Source organism: Callospermophilus lateralis, chromosome 14, assembly GCF_048772815.1.
Source record: "Callospermophilus lateralis isolate mCalLat2 chromosome 14, mCalLat2.hap1, whole genome shotgun sequence".
NCBI lineage: Eukaryota > Metazoa > Chordata > Mammalia > Rodentia > Sciuridae > Callospermophilus > Callospermophilus lateralis.
The window spans coordinates 48,716,320-48,731,486 of NC_135318.1; the positions used below are offsets into that span (position 1 = coordinate 48,716,320).

General features: G+C 41.7%; 1 protein-coding gene across 8 annotated transcripts in view; it reads right to left on the bottom strand.

The window, feature by feature from the left end:
- The window catches only part of Bcl11a (BCL11 transcription factor A), a 96,776-nt gene that overhangs the window by 79,730 nt on the left and 1,879 nt on the right, over positions 1 to 15,167 (bottom strand). For all 8 annotated transcript variants that reach the window (XM_076832989.2, XM_076832988.2, XM_076832991.2 and 5 more), the window contains exon 2: positions 9,659 to 9,988. In XM_076832989.2, coding sequence (XP_076689104.1) covers positions 9,659 to 9,988 — 330 coding nt within the window. The remainder of the gene's footprint in view (positions 1 to 9,658; positions 9,989 to 15,167) is intronic.

The window sequence follows — 15,167 nt, forward strand, 5'->3', positions numbered from 1 at the left end:
GGTTTTTGTGCTTCCCAATTACCAGTCCAGAGAAGAATCCTCTCCCTGAATGCTGACACCTTACCAACCTCCTGACATTTTGAAAAGTATCTAGTGGCAGAATTCCCAATGAACTCCTCCTGTCCCCCCACCCCAAACACCCCAGCCCAGGTGAAAGCATGCAAGCGTGTGGAAGTCCCATCCCAACCAGGGTACAAGTCAGACTGAGAAGAACAGCCACGTGTCCATGCTGAGAGCACCACTGCTAGACCCCAAAGGCTCTCTGTTGTGGGGATTTTGTTTGAACTCCTATTGAAAAATATTCCAATAACTTCTTCCAGCCACCCTTCCCCTCTCCAGCCCGCAGGATCAGACTTCTTCTAGAGTTTCTCTTACTGGAAATGTGGGTGCATCGAGAAGTGGCAAAGAGAGAGAAGAAAACCTCCCAGGTACTATTCCTGATTTCCTCTCTTATCCAAAGGCCCTGCTCAGAAGTGTGCCACATTTTAACATTTATTAGAAAGGATAGGATGCAGAATGGTATGGAACCTGCCTTCACCACCATCTGTATGAGCCACAGGTCCACAGTCCTGACCAATTCCGTTTGACACTAATGTTACTCTACATGAGTAGAGTTCAATGAGGGTTGATATGGGATGTGACAGGGTAAATCAGAATTAGATTAAAAACAAAAGTTTAGAAACCGATGCTACACTGCAGAGCAAATGGGACTTGAAGGCCAAATTTCCCCTAACTGCCTCAAGTCATTTTCCCTATTAGAGCGTCTGCCTGCCACCCCCCTGCTGGCAATGCTACAGTCACATCAGAGAGTAGAGTGGAATGCCTATAGGAGGACTTGGGATATTCCTCTTTAAATACAATACCTATATATTTAATATATAGCAATTAACTTCTGGTCAGGAGTCTGCAGGCAGCAGGCTGCCCCAAGCAGATAGGAGGGGAGGAGGGCCCAGAGCTGGGACAAGCACAAAAGACAGGTCCAACAACAATGCCTGCTGTCAGCAGCTGAATTATTTTTATACAGGAATTTTTATCTCTATTGTACAAACAAGTACGTGTCTGTGCTGACTTGTTAAGCAATCCACTTGTATGTAGAATAAGATTTTTTTTTCTTTCTTGCTACCAGTCACACAGCTCCAAGATCAGAAGAAATACATAGTCTTTGAAGCTGCTCAAATGTTTTAGTTAAAAGGACAGCAGTTGTTTTCAAAGATCCAAGAGTATCTTTATCAGAATTAAATTTTTCCTTATTGATTTTTTCCCCTTAACATAACAAAAACATAACATGAGAAGGTTACGATTTATTATTAAAATTTTTTTCCACCTTTAAATCATTCTTCAGTAGCCAATGTTCACTTTTAAATGTAAAAGAATAATTTTTTTTCTTTTGTTTAAGTCTTTAGGTGGGATGGAGTAGGAGAGAGAAACTCCTGAGATTTCAATTTTAACATTGGTTAATGCATTGTTTTAACTGTGAACTCAAAGGATTTGGGGTGGAGGAGTTAAAATGGGCAGTAAATGGTTCATTATGGGCTTGCCTTTAAATGTAAATAAATCATGAAATCGTGGTATACTTGCAATTGGTGAAGGAAAGTGCTTCAGGTTCTGTTTTATGGTTTTGGGGGGTTTGTGTTCTTTTCCCCAAAGAGAAACTATATTTGAGACATAAAAGATCAGACTTGCCAAGTAGTACATTGTGCTCCAACTAAACTAAGAATCCAAGATTCATCTTATTTCCCTAAAAATTAACAAATGTGACCCTCCTCAAAGCTTTTCTTTTTAATGCATTATTACATATTAAGAAAATGAACAAATGATGAATATACATTTAAATGCCCTGATGCTTGGCAGGACCTTTCCTGGTGTTTTTTAGAAAGTTCAAAAAAAGAAAATAGAAGGGGTTGGGGGTTTGTTCCTTCTGAAATCACCTTTGCAGGTTTCATAATAATCCCATTCTTTATGTTAATAGGAGTTTTTTAATCAATGGATTTACCTCTATCTAAAACTGAGATCAAATTGTGGGTGTAATTGTTCAGCGCCAATGCTAACAACAGTGAGGATACAAACAAAAACTCATTGTGAGTGACCAAAGGTCCCCAGGTATCCCCTTCATCAACATACCTACTCCAGGTTCCCACTGGGAATTGCCTGGCGGAGAGTGATTCGGTTCTGAATAACACTCTGCCAACCCTATCTGGAAAAGGGTGTGGGAGGCGCCTTCTCGCCTCTTTTACAGGAAGTTTAAACCAGATCATCTCACCTTTAAGTGGATATAATTTGTTGTTTAGCACTCTTAAGAACTTGATATTTTATCTATATAAAGAGATCCAAAAGAAAAAAGGAGGGGGCAGAGGGAGCAAACCGAGGCCCAGCCTACCTCATGTGCACACGTCAGTAGCACACAGCTTTGCCTTAAGGAGTAGCCTGCTCAAGTCCACCTCCCAGCAGCATTGCATCAGATCTGCTCAGATCAGTCTCTAGGGCAAACCAAGAGACTGAGCCACTTCAGTTCCCTGTCTGCAAACTTCTAATTTGCCAGTTCTTGGCACCTTATTTTTCCAAGGGTTTTGTTTCAGGAAACGTGTGTATTTTTCTTTATACGTTTTGTGGATTTACCACAACTGGTTCTGACAGCTGTTGATTCTGTTAAATGAACACATTATCAAAATCCTCTTTAAAACCTCAAGCAACAGCGGACTCAAAAATATAATGGTAAAACATTTTAATGGAGTTCCAATTGAGAGTTGGTTAAAAAAAAAAAAAAAAGTACAAATGAAGGTGAAGCCCTTTAAGTCAGCACTAGATTTAAACTGTGTGTGTGTGTGTGTTTGTGTGTGTGTGTGTTTAATAGGAAAGAGGGGTGTTGCAAATCACCACAAATATTTACACTGTAATCCCTTTGTTCAAATCACATACTTTTAACAGGAAAAGCTGGAACTGTGGCTATTTAAAATTTTAAATATTCAAACGCCTATAATTAACCATATGAAACAAATTATGTCCCATTTCTCCATACCAGCACATGCAAAAAAAATTCTGGTGGTAGATGGGAAGGTGGCAGAGTTGGGGAGACAACTCCAAGAGGAGAACAGGATGATGTTTTCATTTTGCTATAGATCAAAGGAGAACAAGATGGAAACTGTGGCATAGCGAGCATTCTTCCATTGCTGTCTTTCACACTGGGCTATCTAAGTTTATACAATTCCCCAGACTAGCTGCATATTAAGCTTGCTGTGTACAGCTTTATTATGGTGCGGTGGTGGAAGAAGCATTAATATTCCGGCTCCGCATCTGACAGGGCATTTACATGCGCCCATCTGAGCGGCACCTGAGAGCTCCTCCAAGGTGCAGTAACTGTGCGCCTATTGTAAAGGCAAATGAAGCTCACCTATTCCCTGCTGGGATCAGAAGTGACCTCACCACCCCCCATGCCTCAAATCCTTCCCTTGCCAACCTAACTCAATGCCATCGCAGAATGACGAATGAGCTCAGAAATAGACCCCAAGTTACTAACCCTGCTAAGAACAGCAAAAGCCTTTGCTGAAATGTTTTAAAAATGCATAGGGAGTGCAGCTGGCCAGTAAAAAGCAGGGAGACAAATTCCAGTGAACCCAATTTGGAATACGTTACATTCTAAAACTGATTAGAAATACAGCCTGATGTTTACTGGCTTCAAATTGAGTTTGGCATCAAGCATACTGGCTTTAATAATGCTGGCCTTTTTTTATTATTATTATTTTAAATCTGCCTTTGGTCTCTAGGAGCACATGTGGAGAGCTGAAGAATTCTTATTCGTCAGGTTACATTTCCTGGAAATTAAGTTTGTGACAGAAAATGACTCCAGTAGCAATAATATGGTTCGTGCTCAAATTAATTAGGTCATTGTTGTAAAAACTACATGGCAAATTATAAAGGTAAATTTACTGATATTGGCCAGTGCTCTATACCCTGGCAGTAAAGGGGAGAAATAGTTTAAGGGTGCTTATCTACCTGAGCAGGAAAAAAGACAGAGGAGAAAGGGATTCGATGGTCAATTTTCTAGTCATATTACAAATAAAAATACTAGTCATTCTCCTTTAAATTATATACTCTGGACATATTTTATGAACTTTATTAATGTCTTCCAAATTGACACATAAAATAAAAACTTGCTTGATTTAATATTAAAAGTAGGCCCTCAGTTAAAATCTTTCTTTTTTTTTTTTTTTTTAAATCCTTGAAATAACAACACTGCTGACATAGCCATGACCCAAATGAAATCTGAACAAGCAGAAAGGTACTAAAGATCCTTGGTGATTAAATCTCATGCTAAAAAAGTGGCAAGGTGCCAGGCTGGGTCCAGCTTGATGCTAAGTGCTTTTTATTGCACAAAGCTGGTACTACTGTATGTAAAAACAGACTTGGGCTTGGGGTAAATTTTGTCAAATGATTTCTTTGTGCAATAAAGGGTGTGAACAGACCAACCAAAGTGGATTAAATTAACATCAAGTGATGCAATCTCAGTGCATCTCCCTAGCTGGGCTTTCTACTTTCTTTTAAATTTAATATTTTCCCCCCAAAGGAAAGACAAACTTTCTCCCTTGCTCACTGACTGGTGTGCAAAGCCAACATTCATCTCTTCTCCTTTATTAAACGCCTTCATTAAGAAATCATGAAAATCTGAAAAATGTTGCCCCAGGATTCACATGTTTGTTAGGTACCCCCATTTAGCCCTCCCACATTTACCAAACTACATGGAGACTGCAGTGTGAAATTAATGATTTTCCAGGAATCTAAAATGTGCCATTAATATGCATCCAACTCGCCTCTTCCCTGAGCTGAAGGTGCCTATCCTGACCCTGCCTACATGTTTCTACACCCAGTTACATTTTTCAGCCCATGGGCAGCTCCACAATTAAATTCCACATTCACTGGGAGAAAGGTGTGCAAAACATATTTCAGATCCTTTAAAGGAAAGGCACAACCTGCAACACAACAAGGGAAGGGGAGATTTGAGAAATTACAGCACTGTTTTTTTTTTTTTAAGCTTTCATAGAATAAACACAGAGAATGGGAGGGAAACTTTGTCCCCCTCTGCTCCTGTTCTTGAAGTGAATACATATTTGTGTTTCCAATAAAAGGCCATTTTTACATTAACTGTCTGTAACAGCAGGAGACAGAAAAACTAACACAATCTCCACATCACACACAGGATGATCTTCATATCACGTGGACCTATTCTCAAAACTATTATTTATAAAAGACAACTCAGAAAATGCACAATGCATCTTTTCTGTGCCACCAAAAGGGCACTGTCTGAAGAACTTTGGGATCTTTGGGATCTTACACATTTTAGATATATATTTCTTTTCTTTTTGGCTTTCCAAAGTAAATTTAGCAGCCATGCGGGCCACCGTGTTTAATTAAGCTTTCAAAAGTCCTCTGACAATGCCAACAATTGTAGGACACTTCTGCGGCTCAATCATGCAATCACTGTGACAGTTCTATTTACAATTTGTCTTAGAAAGAGTTTCTCTGACATTGTACTTTGACAAAACATCCAAGCTGCCAGTTCACAACCTTTCTCTGTCTTATTTACAAATACAGCTTGTATATAGGACTCCCAGTTTCATGAACATGAGTCTTTGGGTAGGGGATTCACAAACAGAGCTCCCTATGGAAATATCCTAGGTATTTATTAGAAAACAATATTCTCAACTCTCTGGATTCTGAAGGTAAATAAAATGTTTGCCAGTATATTGGTTGATTTTTTTTTTCAGTGCTGATGTGTTTTTTGTTTGTTTGTTTGTTTGTTTGTTTTAGCTGCCAGGCTTGAAAATTCACTTCGGAGGTCAGTAGTTTTTATTCAGAATCACACAAATGAAGAGAAATGAAAAATAAGTAGTTATAATAGGATATACTATAATTTATACTCTCATTTACAATTATACCATAAATTATACAAATACATCCTCCAGTCCGAGTTAGAAAAGAATTAAAATGGGTACAAAAAGAAAAGGCAAGTTGATTTTCTAAATTCTGAAAAGCACAAATACGTTATACTTGGTTTACCTGTAAGCAACATGCTAATGTTTTTCCATTTAAAATTAGTATAACCCCCTTCATGAGAGTTTCTGTCTTACATATCATTATCTAGATATCAGCTATACTGTCTAGGCAAATATTTCCAATATCCTGATATGTTTATGTTCAAGATTTTAAGGAGAAAACAATGTTACATATCAATAACACCAGACTTGACTGCACTTTATGGGATTTATTATATTTTCCCCATTTCCCTTAAATAGTAACTTCTATGACAGTCGAACCCTAATTTAAAGATTCCTATGTGCAATAAGTCAAAACTCCAAATCTGACACTGTGGATTAATATTTTTGGCCTTCTCTGTAAGAAAACAGCAGTTTCACATCCACTAATCTTCGATGAATATTTCCCCCATCAAAATAAGAAACTCAAAATCCATATTGAAAGCTCTGACTGACAGTTAAAGCTGCTTGTATCTAATGGTGAGTACTTCCACACACATATTGACAGACTGGGCCCACACGATATAAGGTATATTTCCAGTTCAATTAATACTATTTCAGTGGTCTCTGTAGATCACAATCACACAATACGCCACATATCTAAATAAAATGGAAAAAGCAATCCTGACCTGGGCACAGGTAACACCTGCACATGGATGGAGTGTGGGAGCACATACTATCTATTCACCAAGTAAAAAGCATCTTCCAAAAACCACTCAGCTTTGAGAGGCCTGAGCACAGTCGAAATGCACACTATTTTACAGAGCTTATGAACTCTACCTTATTCTCCTATTTGAAAGCCCCAAATTCTAAGCTTTATTTATCTGACGAAGATCTGTCACGGTTTTATTCCTGCTTCCTTTCTACAAAATGGCACAGAGCACACTGTGAACTCAAATCCAACTTACATCAGTTTAATAAAGCCTTTCCTACACAGCGTGCTTAAATGACTACCTTTTATGTAGTTGCCAAACATATTCTTCCAGAGATTCATCAATATATCTCTTTCCTAATACAGACATTGCTTCTCCTTTCTTTCTGTGATACACAATTCAAATATCTACTGAATGATTACTGTTATTGTTTCCTTCCTCATCATAAGAAGGAGGAGGAGGAGAAAAGCAGACTTAGAATTGTAGAGATGTGCATTAGAGAAATGGGCTGGGAGTAACACAGCCGTCTTTCCAGAACTTCACTTCAGGGGCACCTGAGGGCCAGAGCATCATAATTTATGTGCATTGGTAGAATGTTAATTTCACCATAGGAAACTCTTAAATTCATTACTGTGAATTATGACAAGTCATGATTCTAGTTACTGACATCTCACTTTGAGATGCGACCATGCTATTTATGTTCAGCCAATTTCAGGGTGGGAACAGGTGATTAAACACAATGAAAGGAATCAAGACTTTGTAATTATTCCTGTTTGCAAGGTTTACCTCACCTGGGTCCAAGCACTTGTGCACCCATTGACTATCTTAGATAGCTTTCCTTCTCAGTGCAACTATGTCGGATTAGCCTCATAAAGTCTATCTTGAATTTGCCTTATTTGTTGTTGGCGGAAGGGACTTCTCTAGGCTCTGCTATTAAACCAGTTCCAAAAAAAAAAAAAAAAGGAACTGAACCATTATGACAACCAGAGAATTAAAGCCAATTTCTTTCCCCATGTAGATTCACAACTGTAAGAGTAAAAAGCCTTAACTATTTATAAGGCCCTCCCCAGCCTCAGAATCCTCCTCTAAATACAGAGGTCCAGAATTTCGAGCTGGTTAATCTGAGACTGAATAACTATCTGGAACCTCAGTAAGAAGTGTGGTTTTAATTCTTGCCTGACAGACACTGTGTTTTGTCTTTTAAACGAGCAGCTCGATATGTAAATACGGTGTTACATCACGCAAGCGTTACTCCATATTTGGTGATTTAGCAAGGCTTTGGATCTCCAAAGACGACAAATCCCCTTCCGCCTGCTCTTGCTTCATTAATCATGCCTTACACTTCTGTTCATTTTCCTTCCAGTCACAAGACAGCACATGGAAATGGTCATTGCCATATCCTACTGTGGGGTGGGGGGAGATGAAAACCTTAACCTATGTGTCACATAAGCTAAATGTGGTAGATTTAAGAAAAACACTTCACAAATGCAGCTTTTCTGGTAGCAGACTTCTCATTTCACTAAAGGAAAAGTATCTGAATGTTACTACAGAAAACATTTTTTAAGAAAGAAAGAAGATGCCATGTTTGATTTTAATGATCAAATTTGGGGGCAGGGGGATTATATGACATTTACTCCCCTCTAGCCACTGACCTATTACGGTTTAACTCTGGGGTCAAACTATGTCAGAGAGACAAATTTCAGGGAATCCATTGATTATATGCACTACCTTTCCTAAAACCAAACAAATCTTCTGCTTGGGGTGGGGAGGTGTGGAAGAAAGTAATCCATTCATTGATAGGCGTGGTGTTTCTCTCACCACAGAATCTGCACTTGCTTTGTCTAATGTGCTAAATCAAAAAGTGTCTTAAGGGTCACCATATAGTGTTGCTGTTTATCACTCAGAGTAAGGAATTTAAGTCCCTCTCTTAGCCTTTAATTACTTTCCCCTTGAGCTGCTAAGAAACCCACACATCTAGCTACCTCCCTGGTAAAATTAACCGAAGGAGAGAGAGCTGTTGAATATGTATATGTATTTTTTTCCAAGAAAAATTTTACATTGTGTTATAGCAGAAACAGTGGAGTCTGGACTGGACATTTGTAAGGGTGACATGTGGTTGTGTAAACCACAAACAAAATCAAGATACATCTGTCAAAACCACATCAGAGACAAGAGAGAGCACAGAGAAGCATTTATCATTGAGCTGAGGAGGCAGGCTGCAGGGAGCAGCCGTTCCTGTCAAACCAACCTTTTGAAATTTCCAACATGCCCTTAAACTTTTCGAGTAAGCATGTCTGTGCGCTTCAGCAACTGCCCTCTCTACTCTGGCCTGGCCAGTCGAAAATGGCATCTTAAAGTCAAGGTCACGGTGTCATCCCACCACGGGGCTGTGTTTAATTACAGCCCCATACGGGCTGACAGCCAATATGGATCCAAGGCTAGCCCTGGAGCTCAGTTAACTCTTTCCATTCTCTCCAAGCCCCCCTGACAGCCCACCCCGCTTCAGGGAAGTCTTGAGAACTGACTGCACTCCTAGGGAGGCCCAACCAGGTATCCTGAGTCAGGCAGGTCATTGGCTGAACCACAAATGTCTGTGTGGCCGCTTTGCCTCTGACAAGTCACCAAGGCCAGAAATGGATGTTGAAAGCTGGGCTGGGTGTAGTTAAGGTTCAACACTTTAAAATGAGAAGAAGGCAGGCATAGAGAAGGAAAGAAATTCAGAGTCAGCAGATCCAGAGAGAGGGTGTCAGGTGTGTGTACCTATTCCACCTACATCTGACTCCATGAGGTGGAAAATATTTATTTTCTGTGTTCTGGACATATGCAATAGGAATGATTACTTTAACGTTACAGGGCTGTCATGGACAGTCACATGGAGATATACAGAAAGCACTTCACCACTCCTTACTGCTTGGCTACAGCGCCTCTGAAAATGAAAAGAAAACATGCAAACAGCTTTTCTCCTTGCTTCTCATTTACCTGCTATGTGTTCCTGTTTGGGGCAAATTCCTCTAGATGACGTTGATAAACAATCGTCATCCTCTGGCGTGACCTGGATGCCAACCTCCACAGGATTGGATGCTTTTTTCATCTCGATTGGTGAAGGGGAAGGTGGCTTATCCACAGCTTTTTCTAAGCAGAGGCTGCCATTGCATTGTTTCCGTTTGTGCTCGATAAAAATAAGAATGTCCCCCAATGGGAAGTTCATCTGGCACTGCCCACAGGTGAGGAGGTCATGGTCCCCTTCCGGAGCTCCCAACGGGCCGTGGTCTGGTTCATCATCTGTAAGAATGGCTTCAAGAGGTTCGGCTGTGTTGGAAAAACAAAAGCACAATTATTAAAGTGCCAGAGGGGAGAGAAAAGGGGGAAAATACATTCTCAACCCCATCTCACCCTTGCACCTCATGTAAAGTGTTTCTAGCTTTCTCTATGTAACAGAAAAATCTGAGCATGCAAAATGTGTAACGATGTGGAGGTTATCAACAAGAAAGTGCACTTATCAATGAAGTAAATCATCATGTATTCAAAAAAACCTGTCTGACTTGTGTAACTCCAAAGGAAACACACACATACGCACACACACAATTCAAATAGGTCTGGTTTATAAGTTTTGGAAGAATGTGACTTAAACAAATAGTTAACACAAGGAGCATAAAGAATGCTTAAATAATAACTACCAAGAAAAACTGGTAAAAACATGGATTGAAACCAAATTTGTTTCTTTTTATCCTGTATACCAAGTTGTCTATTATGCCAAAGAAAAAGAGAGGTGAATAAACACATATACTCTTTGTGTGTGAATGTATATACACTTAAGTATACAGACACAGTTTCATGAATAAGAAAGCTACTATAGCACATTTACACTGCTGTAGCAAAAAAAAAAAAAAAAAAAAAGACTACTGGATTCACCTGTGAAACGGATCTAAGTAATAATCATAACGCAGCATAATTCACTCTGCCAAAAATCTTTCTGATCCTACTCTCAGCAGTGCCACAAAATCAAAGAAATACCAAATTCACTGGCAATTCTTCTCAGACACATTAGCTAAATGGGATACTTTGAGTACTTAAGAAAATAAGCCAATTAGTCATTTTTTCATTCTGAAGAAAGGAAAGCCTAAAATATTCTAAACATGTTTGCACTTAGTGGCATCCATGACATAAAAATCAGAATGGTCAAGCAAACGCCACATTTCAAAAAAGGGCTGAGAAGTCCTTTCTTTAGACTTGAAATACTTCGCCTAATGTTGTCAAAGTTGACTAATTTTCTGAATGAGCTCCAAAACGCTTCATTATGGGACTATTTCTGCACACATAATCACCAGCGGATGGTATAACAAGGTAGACATGTCTTTCTGTCCTGTTTTTCTTTCTTTTTCTTTCCCACTTTGTACCAAAATACTCCAGCATCTATTTGAACCGCTTCTATCATTTTTTTTTTTTAACCTTCCAGAAGGGAAAGGAGATCTGAGAAGTCTCTGCTTGTGAAACATTATGCTTGCTCTATCCCCCACAAAAATCATAAAATACAAAACACCACCAGGATGTTGCCAGTTAAAAAAAAAAGTGAAGCAGAAAATGTACAAGTCTTAAACAGTTAATCAGTCTGACCTTCTTTAGCAAGCTGCCAATTTCACATTTAATGAACTTAAAGCCACAGAGAATCAAAAAATAGATTTTAATTTGAGTGTAGAATATTGGAACAGATTTTGATAAAGTGCAAAAATCCAGTGAACTCAGGTTAAATTTATTTCAACCCTACCCAGGCTGAATATTGAGGGGGAAGATCTGGAGTAACTCCCAGATGTGCTGGGTGAAATAATATTGAGAGAGCCCTGCCTAGCTGCACCTGTGCTCAAGTAGGACATGTCATAATTTCTAGCCTCTGGTACACCTCCTAATTTAACATAAGGTCACCACAGGAATATGAAGGTTATCTCCCTACTAATAAAGACAGCAAAGTAAGCACTTAAATGTTTCTTTGCCCAACATTCTGGCCAAAAGGTAAATTCAAAATGCACATACATAAAGGGAGAGGAATGGAAGTGCTTTTGCTTTGTGCCTTTCTGTCATTTTTCTCCTACATTTTGCTTTCATTTTGACCAAGTGAAGAATGGAATAGGGAAATCATCTCCAAGATCCCTGCTATGTGAATTAAGTACACACTGGCAAATGTTGGCTTTTTGCTGTTGTTGTTGTTATTGTTTAGCATTAACTACAGATGCTGAGGTTTGCAGACTGAAAGAAGACTCAAGGAAAAAAAATATTTTATTAAAGTTAAAACATTTTTACAAATGCCACCATTAAGAAATGGGTTTGCTTGTTTTTTTAATTCCCAAGGCCTGACATGTTCCTGAATGTGAGATTATTATTTAGAACCAAAAGGAAATATTCTCCTAGGTATCAAATAGTTAAAGGTATTTTGGTACAAAACAGACTTGGTTAAAGTCTTCTAAATGTAGTGACTGAACTGATTTACAATCAAAACCAGGAAATGAAGTGGTAATTCACAGGTTGCTGATTACACCTCCACATTTCACCTAATTAATTTTATAGGAGGCAAAGTTCTTGAAAATAACAAGATGATCAAATGTACAGATATAAAACCTGTAACCTCAACATTTTCTATGCTCTTAACGTAAATTATTGCTAATTAACAAGAATTATATCCTAATGTATGAAATACATTTAACATCGGCTCCTTGAAAAACATTTGGTTAGAAATGTTCAGAGAAAGACTCAAACGTGTTTTTATTATTGCTGCTATATTATTAAAAATCAGACGAAGTGGGGGACAAAGAAAATATGAAAATACAATTCTCTCGTTGCAGTCTACTGATTTACATTGACATCTTTTCTCAGTGGCAATCAACATTTCCTTTCTGGGCATCAGATAATTTCTCTGTATTTTAATGCAAATTCCTCTTTCCCTAAAAACATTCCTAACCTCAGTCATTTTACCCCCTCCCTCAACTCAACTCCATCCTCCTTCCCCCCACAAAATCATCTTTTCTAAGCTCCGGCCTAACTCTAGCTACAAAGCGGGGAGTCTTCGATTGAAGTGGAAGGGAGTGGGCAAATAATCATAATAATTAGCCGCGAATTCTCTCTACAAGGGAAGGAAGAAATAGAAAATAAAATGCTTCTGCGTTCAGCAAAACGTACTGGAACGTCTCAGTGTCCCGGAGGCTGACTGAGATCTCTTTCCTCTTTTCTGTAGTTGCAAAAGAATAAATTAAAAAAAAAAAAAATCCTTAGAAAAAATGTCGGGAAGAAGCAAGGGAAATGAGGGCTGCCGGGGAGGGGGGAGGGGTAAAGGGAAATGTGTCTTCAAGTTTGCTTTCCAAGTCCTTCCCCTAGAATTTTCCTAACAGGGTAAAGCAAACGGGAGGATGAAATGCAAAGGAGGAAAAGCAAAGAAACAAAAGCGAAGCCAGAGGCTGCAGGCCCCGGGCCGGGGGCCCAGCATGGGGTGGGCAGTGCAGAAAGTGAAGTTGGGCCGCCCGGACTCTGAGGCACAAAGCGATCAGCCTCCAGGCTACAGGATCTGGCCGCGCTAGCTGCGAACACGTGCAGCAGCGGCCCTGGGGCCCGGACCCAGGGCCCAGCGGCGGCGGGCAGCCAGGGGCCTCCACTGCAGCCTGACGCCCACAGCCGGGCCGCGGGGTGATGGTTCCCTAGGCCCGCCAGTTGGTGAAAAAGGAAGTGAGGTTTGGAAAATTCGGCTGTTTAACCTGGTGCAGTCTTGATTTCATATCTCTCTCTCTCTCTCTCTCTCTCTCTCTCTCTCTCTCTCTCTCACACACACACACACACACACACACACAGCCAAGAGCTGGTCCTGAAATTCATTCTCCCACACGCTAACACTTTTTACTTTACAGGATCTGTGCAAATGCTTTTTCCCCTCGCAAGTCTATGCACCCGGTGTGCGTCAGGCGGCGGCCACGGTTATTCATTATTAATGACGCTGCTTGCCCGCATCATTATGATGATAACTATTACTATTGTTGTGATTTCGGGCTCCGAGGCGAGAGCTGCGGGAGGCGGGGAGGGGGAGCTTTGGGCTGCAGAGCTGCCCGGCATGCCTGCCTTAGCCGCCGAGACCTGTGCTTTGCGTGGGGAAGAGGGGTTGGGAGAAGTGAACCTGGAGACCAAATGCAAACTTGCTATATATTCCTCCCTTCGGCGGTGCCCTGAAGCCTGAGAGCGCGCACTACCCTTTTCTTGGTACCAAAAATGCCTGGCCCGAAAGAAAGCGAAAACTGCACCCCGCTCCGCGCCCGATACACTGGTCTCCTCTGCTCGCGCACAGGGGTGGCGGCCGCGCGCCCGGTCGCCTCTTCCCGGCCCTGGCCAGAAGCATTTTTAAAGTCAAAATGAAGAACAAAGACACAAGGGGTGATGGGGGTGGGGGAAAGAAAGGGAATTCTGCCCAACCGTTCGTTACCCCCACCCCCACCCTCGCAAAGCTCGTCCCTCCCCGGCCAAGGAACGCCGGGCAGGGGTGGGGGAGGCTCTGGTACAGGTTCAAGTTCGCTGAGCTTTCTTGATCTTGTTCTGCCTCCTAGCGACCGAATGGCTCATTCAGCCCACGTAGCAAAGTGGGGGGGGGGGGGTTCCTAAGGACCGGGAATGGCTCCCGCCCCCTCTGCGCACCCAGAAAATTAGAGAAAGGAACGATCTCCGTACCCCCACAAAATCTGGCCCCCTAACCCAGTGCCCGCACTGGGACTGGCAGGGAGACTAACCCTCCCATTCTGAAGTGTCCCGAAATGGACCCAAGAGGGAGGAGGTACCAGGGAGCAGTTCGGACTGCGCGCCCCAGTCGATCCTTTGAGCCCCCAGTGCATCCTTCCGAAGGGCCCGGCTTTCCCGAGTCCTGCGAACACTGCCCTTCCTTCCCGCCGGTACCTGGCCGGGTAGTAACTTCACACCGCCACGCGCCGCGTCTGCTCCGCATCCGGCGCGGCCGGGGGAGTGGGGGCGGGGGAGAGCGCGAGGGAGGGATGCGCGGGGGTGGGGAGAGGGAGGGCCCCGCAACGTGCCCGGGCGGGGGAGCTTCCGAAGTGTGTGACAAGTTCCAGGGCCCAGTGAAAAATTCAATTCCCAGTGCTCATCCCCCCCCCCCTTTAAAAAAATACAGAAGCGAGTATAGGTGGTCCTTTAAACTTGCATCAAAAATTAAAAGAGGAGTCATGAATGCGGGAGCAGGGTTTGATGAGGGCCCTCTCACGCCTTTCTCTCTATTACTCTCAAACTTTCCTAAGTGCCTACGCCCGCCTTTCCAGGCGCCGCTCAGCTGGAGTTAGCCACCACTACCCCTCACACAGGCTCACGAGGACTCCCGACCAAGCCAGGCCCAAGGTAAAGGACAAGAACCTAAAGGTGGAGCGTGCAGGGTCCTGGGATCCAGTACCCCCAAAATGCATATTCGAACACACTTCTCCCGTATCCCACCCCCTCCGTTAACCTGGTCTGGCCA